Source organism: Momordica charantia (genome assembly GCF_013281855.1).
Source record: "Momordica charantia cultivar OHB3-1 chromosome 1 unlocalized genomic scaffold, Mcharantia_2.0 BLBB01000001.1, whole genome shotgun sequence".
NCBI lineage: Eukaryota > Viridiplantae > Streptophyta > Magnoliopsida > Cucurbitales > Cucurbitaceae > Momordica > Momordica charantia.
The window spans coordinates 22,683,457-22,704,469 of NW_028275157.1; the positions used below are offsets into that span (position 1 = coordinate 22,683,457).

Here is a 21,013-nt window from a genome sequence, read left to right on the forward strand (position 1 = left end):
AAACTTTTTTCTTTCTCAATTTTTTTTTTCTCTTTTTAACTTTTTTTATATCCAAAGTTTTTCTCATTTTATAATATTTTTCTCTCTCTAAAAGGTTGCCAAATCTTTTTTTAACTTCTTTCCTCCCTAAATTTATTTGTGAATTTCTTTTAACTTTTTCATCTTCAAAATTTCTCACCCTTCTATATCAATTTTTTCTGCCTCGAAAATGTTTTGTCATCTTTCCTTTTAACTATTTTTATCTCTCAAAATTTTTTGTAAAACTCTTTAGCATTTTTTCTTAAAAAGATTTGTCTAATTATAAAATTTTCTCTCTATAGATTCTCATTCAAAACCTTTTTTTGTAAATATCTCTATTGAACTTTTTATCTTCAAAAAATTCTCTCATTCTACGGTCCTTTTTTCACTCTAAAAGCTTTTTTTCTCTCTTTTTAACCTTTTTCTCACTTGAAATTTTTAATGTTCAAATATTTTCTCTCATTCTATACATTATTTTTCTCAATAAATTTTTTTCCCTTTAATTTTTATTTCATTTTATAAATTTTTCTCTCTCAAAATATTTTTGTAAATGACTTTTCTTAACCTTAAATAGTTTTCTTTCATTCTAGAACTTTTTTTTTTCTTTACAAAAGTTTTTCCCTCTCTCTTTCAAACTTTCTTCTCTCCCAAAAGCTTTCTTTTAACTATTTTATTTTAAAATTTCTTCATTTTATAATATTTTTCTCTCTTTCCCAATCTACCTTTACTTTTATTTTCTTTTTAAAAATTTTTTTAATCTCTTTTGAACTTTTATTATCTTCAAAATTTCTCCCATTCTATAACCTTTTTTATTTCGAAAAGATTTTTCATATTTTTCTCAACTATTTTTCATGCTTTTTCCTTCAAAATCTCTCTATAGAAGTTTTTTCTCTCTCCATCTTGAAAACTTTTTCATATGTAAAAACTTATTTTTTTAATCTCTTTTAATATTTTTATTAGCAAAAATTTTTTCATTTTATAATGTTTTTCTCTCTTGAAGGTTTCAAATATTTTCTGTTTTATTAACTTTTCTCTCTCAAATTTTTTTCCCATTTTTCATCTTTCATTTTAACCATTTTCAGTCCCTTTTTTTTTTAAATCTCATTCTATATATTTTTCATTTTTTCTTTTAAACTAGTTATCTTTAAATTTTTATGTTAAAATTTCTGTCATTCTACCTATGAACTCTATAAAAAGCCATTTCTTCTCCATCTAACATTTTTTTTTTCTCTTTTAGTAAACCATGATCAACTTTTTTTCTTCTTTTCAAATTTTTTTCGCCGATTATATAATTTTTTTCTCTCTAAAAGTTTTTCCCTTCTGTATCAAAACTTTTTCTCTTAAAACTTTTTTTTTAAACGCTTAACCTTTTTTTTCTTCATACGTTTTTCTCATTCTATCCTTTTTTCTCTCACTTAAATGTTTTTTTTACTTTTTTCTCTCCCAATTTTTTTTTCTAAACGTCTTTAAATTTTTAATATTCAAATATTTTTTCTCGTTCTATACATTATTTTTCTCTATAAAAGGCTTTTTTTTCTCTCTCGAATTTTTTTTATTTCCAAAATTCTCTCATTTTATAATTTTTTCTCTCTAAAAAGATTTCGGTGAATCTCCTTTTAACTTTTTTAAACTTCAAAAATTTTCTTCCATTCTACAAAATCCCCTCTGTTTTGCAAACTTTTTTCCTTTCTTCTATTTTTCAAAATCCCCTGTTTGATTTTAACTTTTTTTTTATCTAGCATATTTCTTTTATTTTATAATAATTTTTTTTCTCTCTTTAAAAAGTTTTTTTTTGTCATTCTCCATTTAATTTCTTTTCTCCTTTAATTTTTTTTTGTTAAACTCATTAACAATGCCATCCTCAAAATTTCTCATTCTATAACTTTTTTTTTCATCTGTTTTTTTCATCTTTCTTCCTATTCTTCAAAAAAACTGTTTTTTTTTCCTTCACGGCTTTTTGCTCGTTCTCTATAATTTTTTTCTCTCTCTGAAAGATTCTACTCTATTTTTTATTTTTCTCTCTCACAAAACGTTTTTTAAAATCTCTTTTTAACTTTTTTATCTTCAATATTTTTCTTTCATTCTATAACTTTTTTCCTCTAAAAAAGTTTTTCCCTCTCTTTCGAACATTCTTCTACTTTCCTTTTAATTTCTTTCGTTTTAGAATTTTCTCTCTCTAAAAGCTTTTTCAAATCTCCTTTTAATTTATTTTCTTTCCCAAAATTTTTAATCTATTTTGAATTTTTTTATCTTCAAAATTACTATCTCGAAAAGTTTTTTTTTCATGTTTTTTAATTATTTTTCTCACTCAAATTTTGTAAAACTCTTTTATTTTTTTCCCCTTCAAAATCTCTCTATAAAAGCTTTTCCCTCCCTCTTGAAATCTTTATTTCTTTTTTTTATCTCGACTAACACTTTTAAACTCTACAACTTTTTAACTTTTTTTCTTCCCAGTTTTTTTTATCATTCTATAACTGTTTTCTCTCTAAAAATTTTTACTTGATTTTTGATAATTTTTTTTCTCTCTCAAAACATTTTTGTAAATTTCTTTTAATCTTTTTTTTTCTCTAGAAGTTTTTTCCTCTCACTTTCAAGATCTCTCAAAACTTTTTTTTAATTTATTTTAACTTTTTTTTATCTTTAGAATTTGTTTTATTTTATAATGCTTTTCCCCAATCTCCTTTTAATATATTTTCTCTCTCAAAATTTTAAATCTCTTTTGACTTTTTTTAATCTCAAAATTGCTCACATTCTATAAATATTTTCTGAAATGGTTTTTTTTTATTAACTATTTTTCTCTCTCAAAAATTTAGAAAAACTCATTTAAGTTTTTTTCCTCAAAATCTCTGTATAAAAGTTTTCCTTCTCTTTCAAACTTTTTCCTTTCCTGAAACCTATTTTTTTAATCTCTATTAACATTTACTTAAAAAAAATAAACTCTATTTTTAAAATTTCTTTCATTTTATAATATTTCTCTCCTAAAAGAGTTTCAAATCTTTTTTCTTTTAATTTTTCTCTCTCAAATCTTTTTTTAAAATATTTTTTAACTCGTTTGTCTTTAAATTTTATCTCATAACTTTTTTTTTTCTATCTATAAGAGTTTTTCAACTTTATTTTAACCATTTTTCTCTCTATGTCTCTCTGTTTTTTTTGTTAATCTCATCCTATAACTTTTTTATCTTTCATTATCTATCTTTTATGTTAAAAAATTCTCTCATTCCACATGTGATTTTTTTTTTCTCTTTAAGCTTTTTCATTACATTTTAATGTTTTTTCTCTCTAAAATTTTTAGTATCATCCTTAACTTTTTAGCTTCAATTTTTTTCTCTCTCATTCTATAATTTCTCTAATTACATTGTATCAAAATCTTCTCTCATATCAAAATTTTTTGATAAACTCTTTTGACTTATTTTTTTCAAAAATTTCTCTCTCACATTCTATACTTTTTTTCCGTCACTAAAACAATTTTCCTCTATCTTTTTAGATTTTTTTCTCTTCAAATTTTCTTTTTCTAAATCTCTTTTAATTTTTAATGTTAAAAAGTTCTCTCACATTTGATACATTATTTTTCTCTACAAAAAGGTTTTTTCCCTCTCTTTTTAACTTGTTTTCTACCTTTTTTTTCTCATTTATAATTTTTTCTCTCTCAAAATGTTTTTGTAAATCTCTTTTAACTTACTATAACTTCAAAATTTTTCTTTCATTCTAAGAAACCTATCTAACAATAGGCTTGCAAACTTTTTTCTCTCTTTTGCAGAACTTTTTTTTTTTTTAATTTCTTTTAACTTCTTTTATCTTAATTAAAAATTTCTCTTATTTTATAATTGTTTCTCTCTAGCTATAAGAGTTTTCTCAATCTCCATTTAATTTTTTTTTTCTCCCTCAAAATTTTTAATGAATCTCTTTAACTATGTTATCTTCCAAATTTCTCTAGCTATAACCTTTTTATATATCTAAAAGTTTTTTCATCTTTCTTTTTAACTTTTTCTTCCTAATCTTTTTCCTAAAATTATTTAAACCTTTTTTTCTTCACTGTTTTTTCTAATTCTACAAATTGTTTCCTCTAAAAGTTTTGCCCTATTTTTGTTTTTTTTCTCTCTCAAATGTTTTTAAAAATCTTTTTAACTATTTTATCTTCAATATGTTTCTTTCATTCTATAACTTCTTTCTCTATTAAAGGTTTTCCCTCTCTCTTCCAAACTTTCTTCTTTACCTTTTTTTATCTTTAAATTTCTTCATTTTATAATGTTTTTGATCTCTCTAAAAGTTTTTCCAAATCTCCTTTTAATTTATTTTACTTCACAAATGTTTTAATCGCTTTTAAATTAATTTCTCTTATTCTACAGTTTTTTTTTCATGTATTTCTTATCTATTTTTCTCTCTTCAAAATCTCTCTATTAAAAATCTCCCCGCTCTTGGAAACTTTTTTACTTTTTCAAAACTTCTTTTTTCAATCTCGATTAACATTTTTACCTTAAAAATTTCTTTCATTTTATAATGTTTTTCTTTCCCTCAGAAGTTTTCAAATCTTTTAGCTTTTTTCACTCTCAAATTTTTTAAAATCTCTTTAACTGTTTTGTCCTTAAAATTTCTCCAATTTTCCGTAACTTTCTTATCTCTAAGAGTTTTTTAATATTTCATTTTAACATATTTCACCCTAAAAGTCTTTGTTAATCTCATTTTATAACTTTTTCATCTTTCTTTTTAACTAGTTATCTTAAATTTTTATGTTAAAAAGTTCTCTCTCACTCTACATATAATTTTTTCTATCTAAAAGGTTTTTTTTCCCTCTCTTTTTAATATTTTTATATCTCAAAATTTTTGAAAACATCTTTCATTTTTTTTCTTCAAAATTTTGTATCATTCTATAAACGTTTCTCTCTCTACAAAATTTTTCCTCAGCCAAAATTTTCTCTCAAAATTTTTTGTAAAACTCTTTTAACTTATTATTTTTTTTAATTTTCTCCCTCTCATTCTATACTTTTTTTCTCTCTTAAATATTTTTCCTCTAATTTTTAAAAACTTTTTTCGCTTCCAATTTTTTTTCCCTAAAACTCTTTAAAATTTAAATGTTAAAAAATTTCCTCTAATTATATTTATTATTTTTCTCCATGAAAAGTGCTTTTTTTTGGAACTTTAGCTTTTTTTCTTAAAATTTCTCACATTTTAAAAAGTTTTTTCTCTCTCAAAACGTTATTTTGAATCTCTTTGAACTTTTTGTAACTATAAAAGTTTCCCCCTCTATCTTACAAACTTTTTTCTTTCTCACAACTTTTTTTTATCTTCAAAATTTTCCTCATTTTATAATGTTCTCTCTCTAAAATTTTTTCCCAATCCCCATTTAATTTATTTTCTCCCTTATTATTAATCTCTTTAACTAGGTTATTTTCAAAATTTATCTCATTCTATAATTTCTTTTATATCTAAAAGGTTTTTCATCTTTCTCTTTAACTTAATTTTTCTAATGTTTTTAAATAACTATTTTAACTTATTTTTTCTTCACAGTTTTTTCCCCTTATTCTATTAACAGTTTTCTCTCTAAAATTTTTTACTCTATCTTTGACAATTTTTTTCTATCTCAAAGCGTTTTTTTAAATCTCTTTTAACATTTTTATTTCATTCTATAACTTTTCTTTTTCCTCTATAAAAGTTTCTCTCATTTTCGAACTTTCTTATCTCTCAACCCTTTAACTTTTTTATCTCTTCTTCTGTAACTATTTTCTATCTCAAAAAGTTTGTCATTTTTTTCTTAAATGTTTTTCTCTTTCAAAATTTTAGTAAAAACATTTTTTTCTTCATAATAAGAGTTTTTCCCTCTCTCTTGCAAACTTTTTCCTTTCTCAAAACTTTTTTAATTGTATTAACGTTTTTATCTTCATAATTTCTGTCATTTTATAATATTTTTCTCCCCTAAAAGCTTTCAAATTTTGTTTTTATAATTTTTTTCTCTCTATTTTTTTAACCTCTTAGATCTATCTTTAAAATTTATCTCCTATTAACTTTTTTCTATCTCTAGGAATTTTTTCATCTTTCAATTTAACCATTTTTCTCTCCTAATTTTTTTTTTCAATCTCATTCTATAAGTTTTTCGTCTTTAATTTTAACTAGTATATTTAATTTTTTATGTTAAAAGTTCTCTTGTTCTACGTATAATTATTTTATCTCTAAAAGCTTTTTCCTCTCTTTTAAACATTTTCTCTCTCAAAATTTTTGGTAAACATTCTTCACTTATTTTTCTTTAAAATTTTATTTCTAAAAGTTTTTTCCCTATCTGTGTTAAAATTCTCTCAATTTTTTTTTTTAAACTGTAACTTGTTTTTTCTTCAAAATTTTTCTCTCATTATATACTTTTCTCTCATTTTAAAACTTTTTTCTATCCCTAAAGTTTTTATAGATCTCTCTAAATTTTTGATGGTCAAAATTGTTCTCTCCTCCTATACAAACGTTTAGCTTTTTTTCCCTCAATATTTTTCTCATTTTATACGTTTTTTTTTCTCTCAAAACATTTTTTTGAAACTCTTTTTAACTTTTTTAACTTCAAAATTTTTCTTTTATTCTAAAAACATTTACCTAATAAAAGTTTTCCCCTCTCTTGGAATTTTTTTCTTTCTCAAAACTTTTTTTTTATCTTCAAAATTTCTCTAGTTTTATAATATTTTCTCTTTCTAAAAGTTTTTCCCAATCCCCATTTAATCTCTTCTCCCTGAATTTTTTTCAATCTCTTTAACTACGTTATTTTACTCTAATTTTTTTTTTACTTTTTTCTCTCTCAAAATGTTTATGTAAATCTCTTTTAATTTCAATTATTTTTCTTCCATTCTACTACTTTGACTTTTTTTTACTATTATTCACCGTTTTTTTCTCTCTCTCAATACGTTTTTTAAATCCCTTTTTAAACTTTTTTATATGCAATATTTTTCTCTGATCATTCTATAACTTTTTCCTCTATAACAGTTTTTCTTCTCTCTCAACCTCTCATTTTAAATTTTTTATTTTTAGAATTTATTTCATTTTATAATGTTTTTCTTTCTCTAAAAACTTTTAGGAATCCTCTTTTAATTTGTTCTCTCTTCCTTTTCGAAAAGTTTTTTTTTTAATGTTTTCCCAAAACTTATTTTGTCTCTAAAAAAATTTGTATAACTCTTTGTAACACTTTTTTTCTCAAAACTTATTTTTTTTAATATCAAATAACATTTTTTCTTCAAAATTTCTTTTATTCTATAATATTTTTCTTTCTCAAAAAGTTTTGTCGATCAAATCTTTTTTGAACTTCTTTTCTCTCACAATTTTTTTTGTTAATCTCTTTAACATTTTTAACTTCAATTTTTTTCTGTCATTCTACAATTTTTTCGACTAGAAGTTCTTTTGTTCCCGCGTTTTTTTCTCTCAAAATCTTTCGTGATTTTCTTTAAAAATTATGTTCAAATTTTTCTCTCATTCAGTCATTCTATATATAACTTTTCTCCCTCTAAACTATTTTTCCTCACTTTTTCAACATTTTTCCTCTCTCAAATTTTTTTTTTTGTCTAAAATCTTTACCTTTTTTTCGTTCCATTTTCTCTTATTCTTTAATTCTTTCCCACTCTAATGTTTTCTTCATAGCTATCTGTATCAAAATTGAACCTCTTTTAATTTTTCTTTCTTCTTTTTTCTCTCCCAATAAGTTTTTTGAATCTATTTTAATTATTTGTCCAAATTTTATTCCTGATTTAATAACATTTTTGTCTCTCTAAAAGAGTTTTCCTCTCTCTTTTTTTTTTTATCTATTTTACAAAGTTTCTTCTATCTCAAAATTTATCTTTTCACCTCTTTTAGCTTTTTATCATTAAAATTTTTCTCCTTTCATAATATTTTTATCTGTAAAAGGTTTGCAAATCTCCTTTTCTCCGTCAATTGGTTTTTTTAAATCTCTTTTAACCTTTTTATCCTCAAAATTGCTCTCATTCTATAACTTTTTCTATGTCTGAATTATTTTGGTAACTATATTTATGCAAAAATCGTATCTTATACTCTCTTCTCACTCAAAACGACTTCAACTTTTCCATCTTCAGAACTTTTCTCTCATTCTACAACTTTTTACTCCTTTAAAAATTTTTTGTTATTCTCTTTAACCAAAATTTTCTCTCATTCTACATATTAATTTTTTTCTCTAAAAGATTTTTCTTCTTTCTTTCTAACTTTTTTCTCTCAATTTTTTTTTTTGTAAACATCTTTTAACTTTTTTTTTCTCTTCAAAATTTTCTTTCATTGTATAATTTTTTCACTCTATTTTTTCTTGGCCAAAACTTTTTCTGAATCTCTTTAAAATTTGTATGCTCAAAATTTTCTGTCATTAAATAACACAACTTTTTGTCCCTCTAAAAGAATTTTCTCTGTTCTTAACTTTCTGTCGCCCTACTTTGTTTTTAAAAACTTTGAACTTTTTTCTTAAATTTTTTTCTTTCCTTCAATAATTTTTTCCTTTGTCAAAACATTTTTTGAATCTCTTTTAACTATTTTCTTTTAGAAGTTTCTTTCATTCTATCTCTTTGTAAAAGCTTTTCCCTTTTTCTTACAAACCTTTTTTCTGCTCTCAAAACTTATTTGTCCATCTCATTTTGAACTAGTTTTCTCTCTCATTCTACGAGTTTTTTTTTTCCATCTAGACATTTTTCTCTCTCTCTTTAGCGTTTTTCCTTTCTCAATTTTTTTGTGATTATCTTTAAATTTTTATCTTAAAAAACTCTCTCATTTTACATCTTTTTTTTTTCTCTCTAAAAGTTTGTCCCTCTCTATTTCAGAAATTTTCTGAATCTCTTTAAATTTTTTAACGTTCAATTTCTTTTTCTCTCAATTAATAGTATTCTCTCTCTAAAAGGGCTTTCTTCTCTAATTTTTTTTTACTCTAAATGATTTTTCCTCTCTCCATCAGAATGTTTTTGTGAATCTATTTTAACTTTTTTATTTTCAAAATTTCTCTTTCAATCTATAAAATCTCTCTAAAAATAGTTTTTTGCCCTCCATCTTGCAAGCTTTTTTCTTTCTCAAAACTTTTATTTTAATCTTGTTTTAACGTTTTATCTCCGAAACTTCACTTATTTTTATAATGTTTTTCACTCCTTAAAAGTTTGCCTTTCAATATCTTCTCTCAAATTTCTTTCGGAATATCTTCAAATTTTTTATGTTGAAAATTTTCTGTCAAATCTTTTTTGAATTTCTTAACATTTTTATTCAAAATTTTTCTGTTTCACGCTACAACTTTTTTCTGTAAAAAGTTTTTGTTCTCTCTTTTCCACGTTTCTCTCTCAAAATCTTTTCTGAATCTCTTTAAATAATTTGTTTATTTCAAAATTTTGCTCTCATTCTACATCTAATTTTTTTCTCTCTAGAAGTTTTTGCTTCTTTTTTTTTTTTAACTTTTTTTTATCTCTCTCAAAATATTTATGTAAACCTCTTCAATATTTTTCTTTCATTCCATAACCTTTATTTCTTGGTTAACTTTTGTTACCCTCTTAACCCCTTATTTTCTCTCTTCAAAAGTTTTCTTTCATTCTATAACTTTCTTTTCTCTGTAAAAGTTTATGCTCTCTCTCAAGAATATTTTTTAATTTCGTTTAACCTTTTTTATCTTCAAAGTTTCTCTCATTTTAATAAATTTTTTCTGATCTCTCGAAAACTTTTTTATCTTTGAAATTTCTCTCATTCTATCACTTTTTTTCTATCTGAAAAAGTCTTTTAATCTTTTCCAAATAGAATTTCTTCAAAATTTCCCATAAAGTTCTTCCCTCTCGGTTTGCAAACTCGCTCTCATATTATTATTTTTTTCTCACTCTAAAAGGTTCCCAAATCTCTTTTAACTCTTTTTATCTTTAAAATTTTTATTTATAGAGCTTTTTAAGCTTTTTAATCATTCTTTATTAACTATTTTTTCCTCTAAAATTTGATTATAAAACTCTTAATTTTTTCTTCAAAGTTTTACTCTCATTCTATAATGTTTTTTCTCTTTAAAATTTTTTAACTCTCTCTTTAACTTTTCTTTAAAACTTTAATATTTTGACCTTAAGCTTTAATATTTGTACCATTTTGGTTATTAAACTTCTAAAGTTCTATTTTGGTTCTAAACTTTCAAAAAGAAAAAAGGTCCATAAAGTATATTACCTAAATAAAAAAATCCCTGCAGACCACAATGAAAGGATTTTGGAAGTTAGGAACTAACCTCTTGCTCCCCAAACAAAACCAAAATTTGTTTCATTCTTAAGAACTGCCAAAAACCACCTCTTTGTTTCCTTTTTCCAACTTGGGGGCAAAAAAAAAAAAAGAAGAAGAAAATACAAGAGATTTGGGATGCCAAGAAACATTCTATTCAAGAACTGAAAGGCTAGGCACGTGAGCAGTGACTAAATTTCATCATTTTAGACATTTCTATTCAACAACTGATAGGCTAGGCAAGTGAGAAGTGACTAAATTTCATCATTTTCCTCTGGAATTTCTTGCTGAATCTGATTTGCAGCTAACAATTTCCCATCAATGGCTACGTTAATAGCTTCCCTTATGTCTCTTACATCAAGCGATTGTTCAACTTCAGCTACAGCAACGGCTTCCATGGAAAAACAATCCGTACACGAAACTCTAGCTTCAAGAACATTTAGACCCATTTTGTCAAACGCCTCCAAAACTGAAACCAATCTGTCCCCTCCCTTTTCGCATCTCAATCTCACTCTAAATTCTTTTCCAATCTTCTCCACCTCCACCTCCTGCTCACTCATATCCCATTACAAACAACACATCTAAATATACATACATATTAATTGGGAAGAATTCAACTTTTTAAAGACAGAGAGAAACAGAGGACCTTGGGGAAATGAAAAGACTTCACAGAGTTGTTCAAGATTTCTCTTTTCGCAGCCAATAGATTTGAATACTCTCTCTCAATCGCCTCCAGCTTGAGTTTGAGCTTATGAATGAAGAGAACAGCATTCCAGAAGACACAGCTTTGTCTCCCCTGCATAAACAGAGGGCTCAGTTATTTTTATGGCTCAACAGAGAATAAAACACATCGCCAAATTAAACAGAATGTTTTAGGAAATACAGGGGATTCATGAATGGCCAAAGGTCGAACAAGGCGCAGCTTCCTCCGTGAGGCGAATTTCCTTTGTAAGGTAGAAACCATCGCTTTCTGGGTATCTGGCTTCAGCTTGTGTTTCCCCCAATTAAGATAAGTTTGTGAGGAGATACGGCCTCTAATGGGACCTCGCTTTTTATAGCATACAAAGTCGAAAACAGAGGAACCCCATCTCTCTAAAATTCCTAATCTTACGTAATATTTAATAATTCATTCGTACATAAATACTTCATATAACTTTAACTTTATTTTTGGTCTATTAAACAGATGGGAAAAAAGCAGTTATAATCAATAGTACCACATATGCATAGTGCTTGTCCTCGGGTCTAATGTTGTCTGCCAACTGCCAAGTACATTGCTAGCTTACCTCCATTTATTTTCCATTACGATAATTTCAGATATCCCTTTTTCTTTTTGTAATTTTCTGGGTTGCTTTTAATGATGTGCTCCCATCACTCAAAGTGCTTCGTTCAAGAATCAAGACAAGCCCCCTCTTAGAATGAGTCTCAAATAATAAAAAAGAAAATAGAAGTGTTAAAACCATCCTTCCTAGTTTATTTGCCATCCCTAGTTGGCACTAACATTAAAATCTTGAAGTTAAATCACAATCAAATCCAAAAGCTTGAGGTAAATATAATGATTAAGGTTTGATTTAAGTTAGGAAATAGGAAAAGGAAGGGTCCAAAGAGCAAAATGGGAAGTGAAAGATGCACAAAAAGTGGAAGACATAAGTAGTTGTTGTCATCATACATTGATGTAGGAAAATGAGTCAGTAAATGAAGCCATATTGTCCGAAGAAGACAAGCAAAGAGAGCACATAAGGAAGAGATTTATCAGTAAATAAGATAATGGGTAACTGGTAAGGGCATGCTTTGAGCAGTACATTGGAGGCAGGCATGCCAATATGGGCAGGCAAATTCACGGGCTTCGCCAGTTGCCCTGTTTTCAATTTGTCGAGTACTCTCTTCTTTCCCAGTTAGCCATATTGTAACGTATTTGCAAAATCTGAGGCCTACCTAAGCTCAGCTTAGATTCATAGCTCACATGCTCTGACACTATCTTTTGCACTCTGTTTTATTCTTTATCGTTCTTTCCACTTCGGGTGTAGCCAAAAAATCCTGCGCCTTAGATACATATCAAACCATTTCCACCTCAAAACAAATTAATCCCACCTGCTCTGATCCTCTGCTGTTTGGCATTTTCTACATACATTCATACATACCCCCCTTTGGCCTTTCCCACTGCTATTTTTCTCTCTCCTTCCATACTATGCTTTATTCTCCTCTCTCACGAATTAATCCTCCATCTCATGCTACTGTTTATTACTATTTTTACGTTTCACAGTGTGTGGGCTTTAGATATTACATGGGGTTTTTCGTTTTTTTAACTTTTGTGTTTGACAGGTTTGTAATAAGTCTTCAATTCTTGATATAACTCTATCAAAGTAAAGCTGACACGCTTACATCGTAGATGCTTAATTCTTTTTTAAATTAGTTTGTCACATCATCTTTAAACTTTTGTTAGACTAGATTTTGAAAATTCAATGATTCAAATTTATAATTTAATATTTTTTAATTATAAAATGTAATTTTTTTTTCTATGGTATCTAGAAAAGATTTGATGAATTATTTTTTTTAATACAACCAATGCGATGGTGAGAGATTGAACCCTTGGACCTTTTAAGAAATGTAATGGATGTCAATCACCATTTATAACCTAGATTTAAGTTCACGGTATATTGAATGAGGAAACTCAAAGGAGATGCATCTAACTCTACATAAACAAGAAGATTCCCAGCCAAATGAAAAGCATTTAAAACATTGCATATTTTATTGAAAACTAAACTATCTTGTATGTGCCACAATTTGTCTAATTTGTCTGAATTAATTGGAATCAGATTTTTTTTTTTTTTTTAAGAGAATGATTCTGAGAACGTGATTGAGTAGTTTTATAATTATTCTGAAATGATATTTATTCTTTTGTTTGTTTTCAACAATTTTCATTCTCCCTTAAGAGTCTCGTAGGTACTGCGTTAGACAGCTAGGGCGGCGAATTCCAATGTCCAATGAGAGGCCAACGATAACTTTTTATTTCACATCAATTGATTAAAGTATTATACGTTCCATATTATCGAATTAAAAATAAGATGAAGAATGCACTGATCTTAATTAATTGAATATCTTTTTGGCTAGGGAGAAGATAGTCCCACGAGGGGACAGATATTGTGTATTATTGAGTTTAAATATGACTAAGAAAAGCACTTCAACGCACTAATTAAGGCCATTTTGTTCTCCCTATCCAATTATTTCTTCATAGCCATTATTAAGTTGATGAAAGCAATTAACATAAGAAAAAATGTAATCCTTGACGTCAATTAGTTAATTAATTAACCGTTAAAATATTAGTTTGATCTTTGAACTTTCAACTTTAGTTTATTTTGGTTTCTGTAATTTTAAAAGGTTTACTTTGGTCTTTGCACTTTCAATTTTGATTTATTTTAATTATTGTACTTAAAAAGTGAGCATTTTGATTTCTATTTTAAAAATTTTAACACAAATTCTAAACATAATGAAAACTCTTTAACATAAAATCATAGTCACAGTTTGAAAAAATATATTGATCCTAGGGTCGTGTTCATATAGGAAAAATTAGATTAAAAATAAGATTAATGGACCAAAATAGTCATTTTTAAAAGTACAATTGCAGTAAAATGAATCAAAGAAGTTGAACGGGACTAAACTAGTATTTTTATATCTTAATTAATTTAGTGGGTTGTTTTCCAAGTTTTCCACTCAAACCCATTTGCTGGATTTGGGATTGTTTGATTTCGAAATCCTACTTTGTCATGATTAGCCATGTTTTGTTATATATGTCCTACCCACCCCCAAAGTATCCTTATCCACTCTACATGATTACCAAATTAAAAAAGGATAATACATAGTTCCCTTAATTTATGAAAGGGAATTAAAAAAGGCAACTTTTTTACACACAAGGAGCTAGACAAAGACATAATCCAATGTGGTGGGGAGGGGATTCAATTCATTTCTCTTAGAAACACACATGTGAACCTCTATCCCTTTTTTATGATCACATTCTTTAGGCAAACAGTGAGAGAGCATATAAAGGCAAAAAGGCAAAAAGAAACTCTGGATTTTAGCAGTAGCATATCTTCCCATACTAATTAATAAAGGGTTGCAAAATTTTGTAAGCAGCTTTTTGTTGCTACTACTTGATTGCGATACCCACAAACCTGAAAACCTGTTCTACACAACAATAATTTTTAGCAGAGAGAGAGACTTTTGAACCCAACTTTTCTGTGTCTCTCTTTTCTTTTGATGTTTCGACGTAATTTTCTTTAGTTTGTCCACTTCTGCTTGACGTTCTCTCTATTCTAAAACTATTTGATTTGGGCTCAACTTTTCATTACTCCTTTGGCTTCTTCCTTGAAGATATTTTCCTTTTATCTTTCTTCGTTCATGGAATCCTACCAATATGAGGGCTGCCCTTTGCTATTTGAAAAAGTTTGATTGGGGAACTGTTTTGTTTTGGTTCGTGGAACCATATCTCTTGGTTCACGCCTCTTTTGTGCTTCTTCAAACTATAATAAATACAACCAATCACTAATCTAATTTAATGGCTACGACACGCCTACTTTGTTAAAGAAAATTTAGTACTTTTAATCGTTCTAAAAATTTAAGGGAAAAAAGCGTATATGGTTATTATTAAAGTTATGCCAAACGTACTAATAAGAGGATGAGAGCTGTAGAATTAAGATTTAAAGAAAAATCATCATGGATGGTTGGTTGGTCCAAAAGAACTAAGGTAAAGTGAGAGGGGAATGGTTATTCTTTCATTAATTCAGGCTCTCTCCCTCCTTTAAGCAAGAAAGCAAACTGTTTTATTGGCCAAGCATGTCTATTATCGTTTATCCCTAAAAACAACCGTTTAAATTATAAAACTATATTTCCAATGAGGATATTTCAGTTTTCATTCCAACATTAAAGATATGTTGTATTATATTGAATATGTAACCTATGATATATTATGTTGAGGTATATATTTTATATGTAATATCTAATAGTTAATAATTTGAGTTTGGGTATGATCAAATTAAATACTATGTATATTGTAATGTAATAGTAAGAAGTTTGATATTAGTATGAAAAATATATATTGGGCATGTATTTTGATGCGGAAACAGCAGCCATTAAACAACCATGAATATTCGTTTTTGTATGTCGACAATCAGTATATTTCCTAGACAAATGCCGCCGAGGTTTTAGATAAAAAGAACACATTGTTGAAATGGTATTAAAAAAAAAAAAAAACATTAGTTTTAACCATTTGTGTGGTTGAGTATGCTACTCTTTTAATTTATATGCTTGGTAAAACGACCATATATGCTAATTGCTAATGCAACTAGCCCATGAATGAATTAAGGAAAAAAAAAAAAAAAGGGCAGAGTCAATGCTATCTCTCGTTCTTATAATTATAAAGGAGCCAATTTCCTTAATGCTCAACATGGGTTAAAAAGGCCCATGTTGTTTTTGATTTTGTGTGTAGCAAAATATAATTTATTAAATTACCTCTAAATTTAAAAGGGTATATTTAATGTTTTATTCATATTATGAAGATGCCCCCAATTTACCCATGCTGTGGGCGTCTTAGCTTCATCGCAGTTATTGGAGTTTCTTTCTCAATGGTAATTGTTAGGTGCTTCGTTACCCCCAAAAGCATATAATAAAAGAAATAATTCATTTCTCTTTCAGATGCTTATAATATTATATTATATTATATTACATGTAGGTATATCTCAATATTATTCATCCTACGATTTTAATGATGGAGAGCTAGCAGCTTTATTTAAGCAACTATAATATATAATTTCAATGCTTCTTACAAACAACCAACTTTATTATCAGCCATTGTATTTGGAATTGGATATAGACTCCAAAATCAAACAGTGAAAAGAGAAAATGCCCACTTTGACTTGGTTAACTTTTGACCCTTCACAAATCTTTTTCAGATATGCTCTTCTGGTTTAAAGTGAATTTTAAATCTACGTTATGGAGTAATGTGTGCAAGAAGATATCTATCAAAGGATTAGAAATGTCATCATCCTTGTAAATACAATGAATTGTGTCAAGTTGACCTAACATATATTTCTCAATGCGTGGAGAGTGAAAGTTTCTCAAATAGAGTTAAAAAACAAAATCAATTTCATTTTATTTTAAAGAAAGTTTCTTCACCCTTTCAAAGCTTTGACATCGATGTTTGGTATTGATAATTACGATCTAAAAAGATGATATTTTTAGTCTTTATAATTTGAAGAAATGCAATGAATTAATTATACTTTTTTTTCTACTACGCAAATATAAAGGTGGAGATTTCAACTTTTGACTTAATGAATAAATGTTTAACCATGTTTATATTAATTAAGAAAATGTTTGTTTACTGAAATAAAATGGTACTGAAAATGGAGTTAATTAGAGTGAATCTGATACTAGGGACCCAAAGATTAAAGTGCATATATCATGTATTATGATTTGTTTTGCTGTGATAGATATATATTTGACAAAAACGAAATAATAATCGAAAATTGCTTTATCAAATCCTTGTAGTTCAAATGTTCTATCGTACCAATATCTTAACATATACTTGTCCACTAGTATACAAGCTAAGCCTCAATAAATAAATGTTCAAATGTATATCTCAAAAAATAAATCTTCACATTTGTATACAAGCCTGTTAAATATTGTTATTAACACAGAATAACCGTACTCGTAGACTGAGGTTTAAGCACACTAAACCTCTAATTAAATAAGGGTAGATTAAGATACACTGCTGTAATTTTGTACTTACAGATTGAATAAAGAACTGTGACTTTGGTACGTAGTGAATATGTAGACCAAGTGCCGCAGCACTATACCATCAAGTTGTAACTCTTCTTCTCATGATCTCTACTTCAATTGAATCTTGCTTTTGCTTTTTTAATTTGGTTGCTGGATTCAACAAAGCCAAATGGCCTTTCAGGGTGATGAAATGCTACAATGGGTAAAGTAAGAAAAAGGGGCTGGGCTGGGGCATGCCAATTGCCATGTGCCCTTCAAATGCGTATAGAATCTAGGCCATTACACTAATCAGCGGCAGGGTCGAGTTTCTGCATACAAAACAAGAAAAATAAAAACTTTTTAAGGCCACTGAATTCAGATCGATGGTCTTCAAAGTCCCACAGAAGCAATTGCAAACAGACGACTGCCACATTAGAACATGCTTTTGGATCTTCCAAAAGCACCAACCAAAAAAAAAAAGTAGTTCCCCACTTGGTATTTGTCTTTGTTTAGTCCCAATGAAGATTTGTAAAGCACAAATCAAAAATTGATTTTGGAGGAAATGTCATCATCCTCCTTACAATGAATGTGTCAAAGCAAATAGACCCAATATTCCTAATTGATCTCTTTTGCTGCAAAATATTCTGTGCACAGATTTTCCTTCCCGAAGCAGCAGATTTTAGATTTTAGGCATTAAATTATCGGAGGAATCAACAACAACCGCAACCGTAAAGAGTGGTGAAAAAATAAGGGCTTGAAAAGAAGTTAAGAGGAAGTGTATATACCAGAGGATATGCTTCTTCCTCATTTCCATAAATACACAAGTTTTTTTCCTCAGCGCTGTGGACATTATAGGAGGAAATGGCACTGCAGTTGCATTACAGGGCCAAGTCTCCGTTGGCAGAGCCAACCACTGCTGTACAGTGCTCTCTGCCAAAGGAGATTTGCCCAGCAATTCTTCTGCAGCTTTCTGATCATCCACAAAGTTATTTCAATGCGCCCATATATGCTTATTACTATTTCATTTGTACGACTTATGTTTTGATTATCATCTATTTTAATGTGTCAAGATTCATGAGCCCAAGTGGCTCGGCGTCGTTTCTCCGACCACCGGAAGTTTAACCTTTCCGGCTGCAGGGCTGCCGGTGCCGATTTCTTTAGTGTAAGAGCGTTTTGATTTATCAAGCTGGGACCCATATTTAGTGTCTGCCCAGTGCCAGATGCCCACTTCAATTTTACTTTATTTTTTTATATTAATATCATTTGGATATTTTTCTCCCCAAAAGTTTTTTCCTTTTAAAGATGTACCTAAACAACAGTTTTAGAATTTGTGCCCTTGAATTATGATCGGTTATGATAAATTTCTGTTTCTTTTCTTTTTAATATTAGCATTACGAACCTAATGCTGAATTTTTTTTTTTCTACAGTAATTAATAATGTTTAGGGTGTCATCTAAATGAGACACGGAAGATACCACCTCACACACCAAAATCATAATTTCCTCATTTATATACTTTTGATATAATCAGCCTTTATACTCCTTGTTATAGTGGTATGATATTTTTCATTTCGGGTCGGAATTTTTATAGTCTTACTTTTAATTTATCATGTAAAAGACCTTGTACTAGTTATAGAGATAGTTGTATTTGTATACTCCTAACTTTTTTCTTGTCTAGTTGACATGTAACTTTGTTGTACTCCCAACTCTTTCTATACTAGTTATATTCGTTCGAGGAAAGACAAAGTATGACAGTTTACTTTCATAAAGATTATATTCATTCGATGAAGGACAAAGATTGAAAGTTTACTTTCATAAAGATAGTAGCTTTTTAGTCTCACTTAATTATGTTAGGTAATTTCCTAATCTCACTTACTCATCCTATATGAGCTAGTTACAAACTAAACTACACATATATACTTAGACTCGTTGAAGCATGCTTGGCTAGTTAGATGACATTAAATAAGTAGATAATTTTATTTTAAAATCTCACTCATAACACTGTGATTTTCTTAGAGGGATACTAATTTAATAACAAAACTTCCTAAAGCCTATCTTGTTCCCAGTGGACCCGCGAGATGATATTATAGACCACATAATTAAAATTGTTTAAAATTTTAGTATCTTGAATGGCTTTTAAAGAAAAGAAACACTTAATTAATATTTCTCCCCTAAGGTACTTAAAAATAAAAGTTTCACAGTACTACATTATCAAAAATGCCATTCCAAAATACATTAAAAAAAAAAAGCTGCCATTGAATTTAGGGTAAAGAAAAGAGGGACGTCCCTTTTTCACCTTTTAACAATTAGATGATTTTGACTTAGTTAATAAATTTAGTCGAATAGTTAGCCCTAGAATGGTAAAGTGCCCACCCATGGTCATGTTCTAGGTCCAAATTTTCATCTACAATCACTCCCAATCTTGAGGTTGTTACGTATATAACATGTTATCATTAATCCCAATTTTTCAAGAAACTGTACTTTAATCAAGTAAGCTATCGTGACATTCCAATCAGCGGCTGCTAGACAATATGGTAGAACAGCGAATGGCAGGGCAAGTCTCTTTTGGCAGAAGAACCAAGAAACAAGAAACGGGAACCTTACCCCCAACGAGCCCTTAATTTAATATTTCTGCCAAAGGAGATCCGCCCTCTCATTCTTCTCTACCCATTCAGTAATATATGGATGTGTTGTTTGTTTTGTTGCTGGTGCTGCTTCTGGGGTTGTGGAGAATGCAGAGATTTAAAGGGTCCATGATTCGCACATAAGCCTTGAATATGCCCTTCCGTACGAATAGGGTATATCACATAATGCTTGGGATCATTCTTTGGATAACAATGGAACTTCTTCTTCACTTCACTTTATCCATCTTCTCCATCTGTTGCAATCACGATCACAACCCTAACCTTGTTTGTAAGTCTGGATATACCACTCACCAGTCTTTTCATTTTAACTCCGAATAACTTTACAAAAAGATAATCCAGTAACTAGGGTTTGGTTGCACACTGATGCGCAAACTACTCAAAGTGAAGGGCATACTAGTCTTTTTAGCTGTTTCTAGAGGGACGGATGAGAGAGGAAAAATAAATAATATATATTTTGTTGAGAAATATAGCAATATTGTAATTCAATTCTTTTAACTTTTAGGTTAAGAGGCTAATATGAACACAGTTAGGTGGATGAAGTACTATTACCATCTCAATTGTTAGTTAGATTTTTCACTCAGTAATTATTGAATTCAAAAGGAAAAAAAACAAATTTTAGGTAGGGTATTCTTTTAATATATATCATTTTCTCAGCATCTTAAGTATTGTTTTTTAATATAAAATAAAATAATTAATTAGAGGAGATTTTAACTCAGAAAATAAAGCATAATATTCTAACTCACGAGGAGCATAAAAAGATCTCCTAAAAGATTGACGTTTTTCAATTTATTCTCATTATTAGTTAGTTATGTGGAGATGGAGAATGTGTTAGAAGGTGATAAGATTTCTATTGTATAAAGAAGGATAATATCTGCATTAATTGAAACGAAAAGTAAATTTATGCAAAGTTAAATTTTAAGTTGAATATTGTACTAAAAATAATAATAATAATAAAATAAAGTTTAGGATGAAAGTGGATAATATTATGCTATTAATGTGAAAGGTCAATTTCAAATATCACAAACTTTTAGTATTTAAACGACCCTTTTGGTCATATACAGGTTATTTCAATAATTATAAAGTTTAAATAATATATATTTTGGTCAAAGCAAGCATAGCCTCAAGTGTAGTAATTGACATATATTTTCGAGGTTATGAGTTCGATCTCCCGCCCCACCTGTTGTACTGAAAAAAAATTCTATATATTTTGACTTCTACTTCCATATTTAATTCATTTTAATAATTGTTATTGACTTTTCATAAAATATTTAGCAAAAAAGCAAGTGACAGCATGTCCTTTGTTCCTTCGGGCGTTTTAACTAGATATTTTGCATTCTTTTTTAGTTACAAAAAATAGAAAAGCCTAACTTTTGAGAAAACTTAAATAATTATTCAATGCTACCTATAATGAAATTAATTA

General features: G+C 28.1%; 1 protein-coding gene across 1 annotated transcript; it reads right to left on the minus strand.

Annotated features, from left to right (window-relative positions):
* Positions 1–10,230: 10,230 nt before the first annotated feature.
* Positions 10,231–11,485, minus strand: LOC111012303 (transcription factor bHLH35-like protein). The gene is made up of 3 exons (XM_022286397.2): positions 11,087–11,485; positions 10,850–10,999; positions 10,231–10,751 (listed from the first exon to the last, which is right to left on the minus strand). The coding sequence occupies exons 1-3, from the start codon at positions 11,165–11,167 to the stop codon at positions 10,458–10,460; spliced, it is 525 nt and encodes a 174-aa protein (XP_022142089.1). The 5' UTR covers positions 11,168–11,485; the 3' UTR covers positions 10,231–10,457.
* Between the last annotated feature and the right edge of the window lie 9,528 nt (positions 11,486–21,013).

Coding starts and splice junctions, on each gene's coding strand:
- LOC111012303 (XM_022286397.2), bottom strand. CDS start 11,167: ATGGTTTCTACCTTACAAAGGAAATTCGCCTCACGGAGGAAGCTGCGC. Junction 11,000..11,086: donor TGGCCATTCATGAATCCCCT/GTATTTCCTAAA, acceptor CTGTTTATGCAG/GGGAGACAAAGCTGTGTCTT. Junction 10,752..10,849: donor AGTCTTTTCATTTCCCCAAG/GTCCTCTGTTTC, acceptor ATGAGTGAGCAG/GAGGTGGAGGTGGAGAAGAT.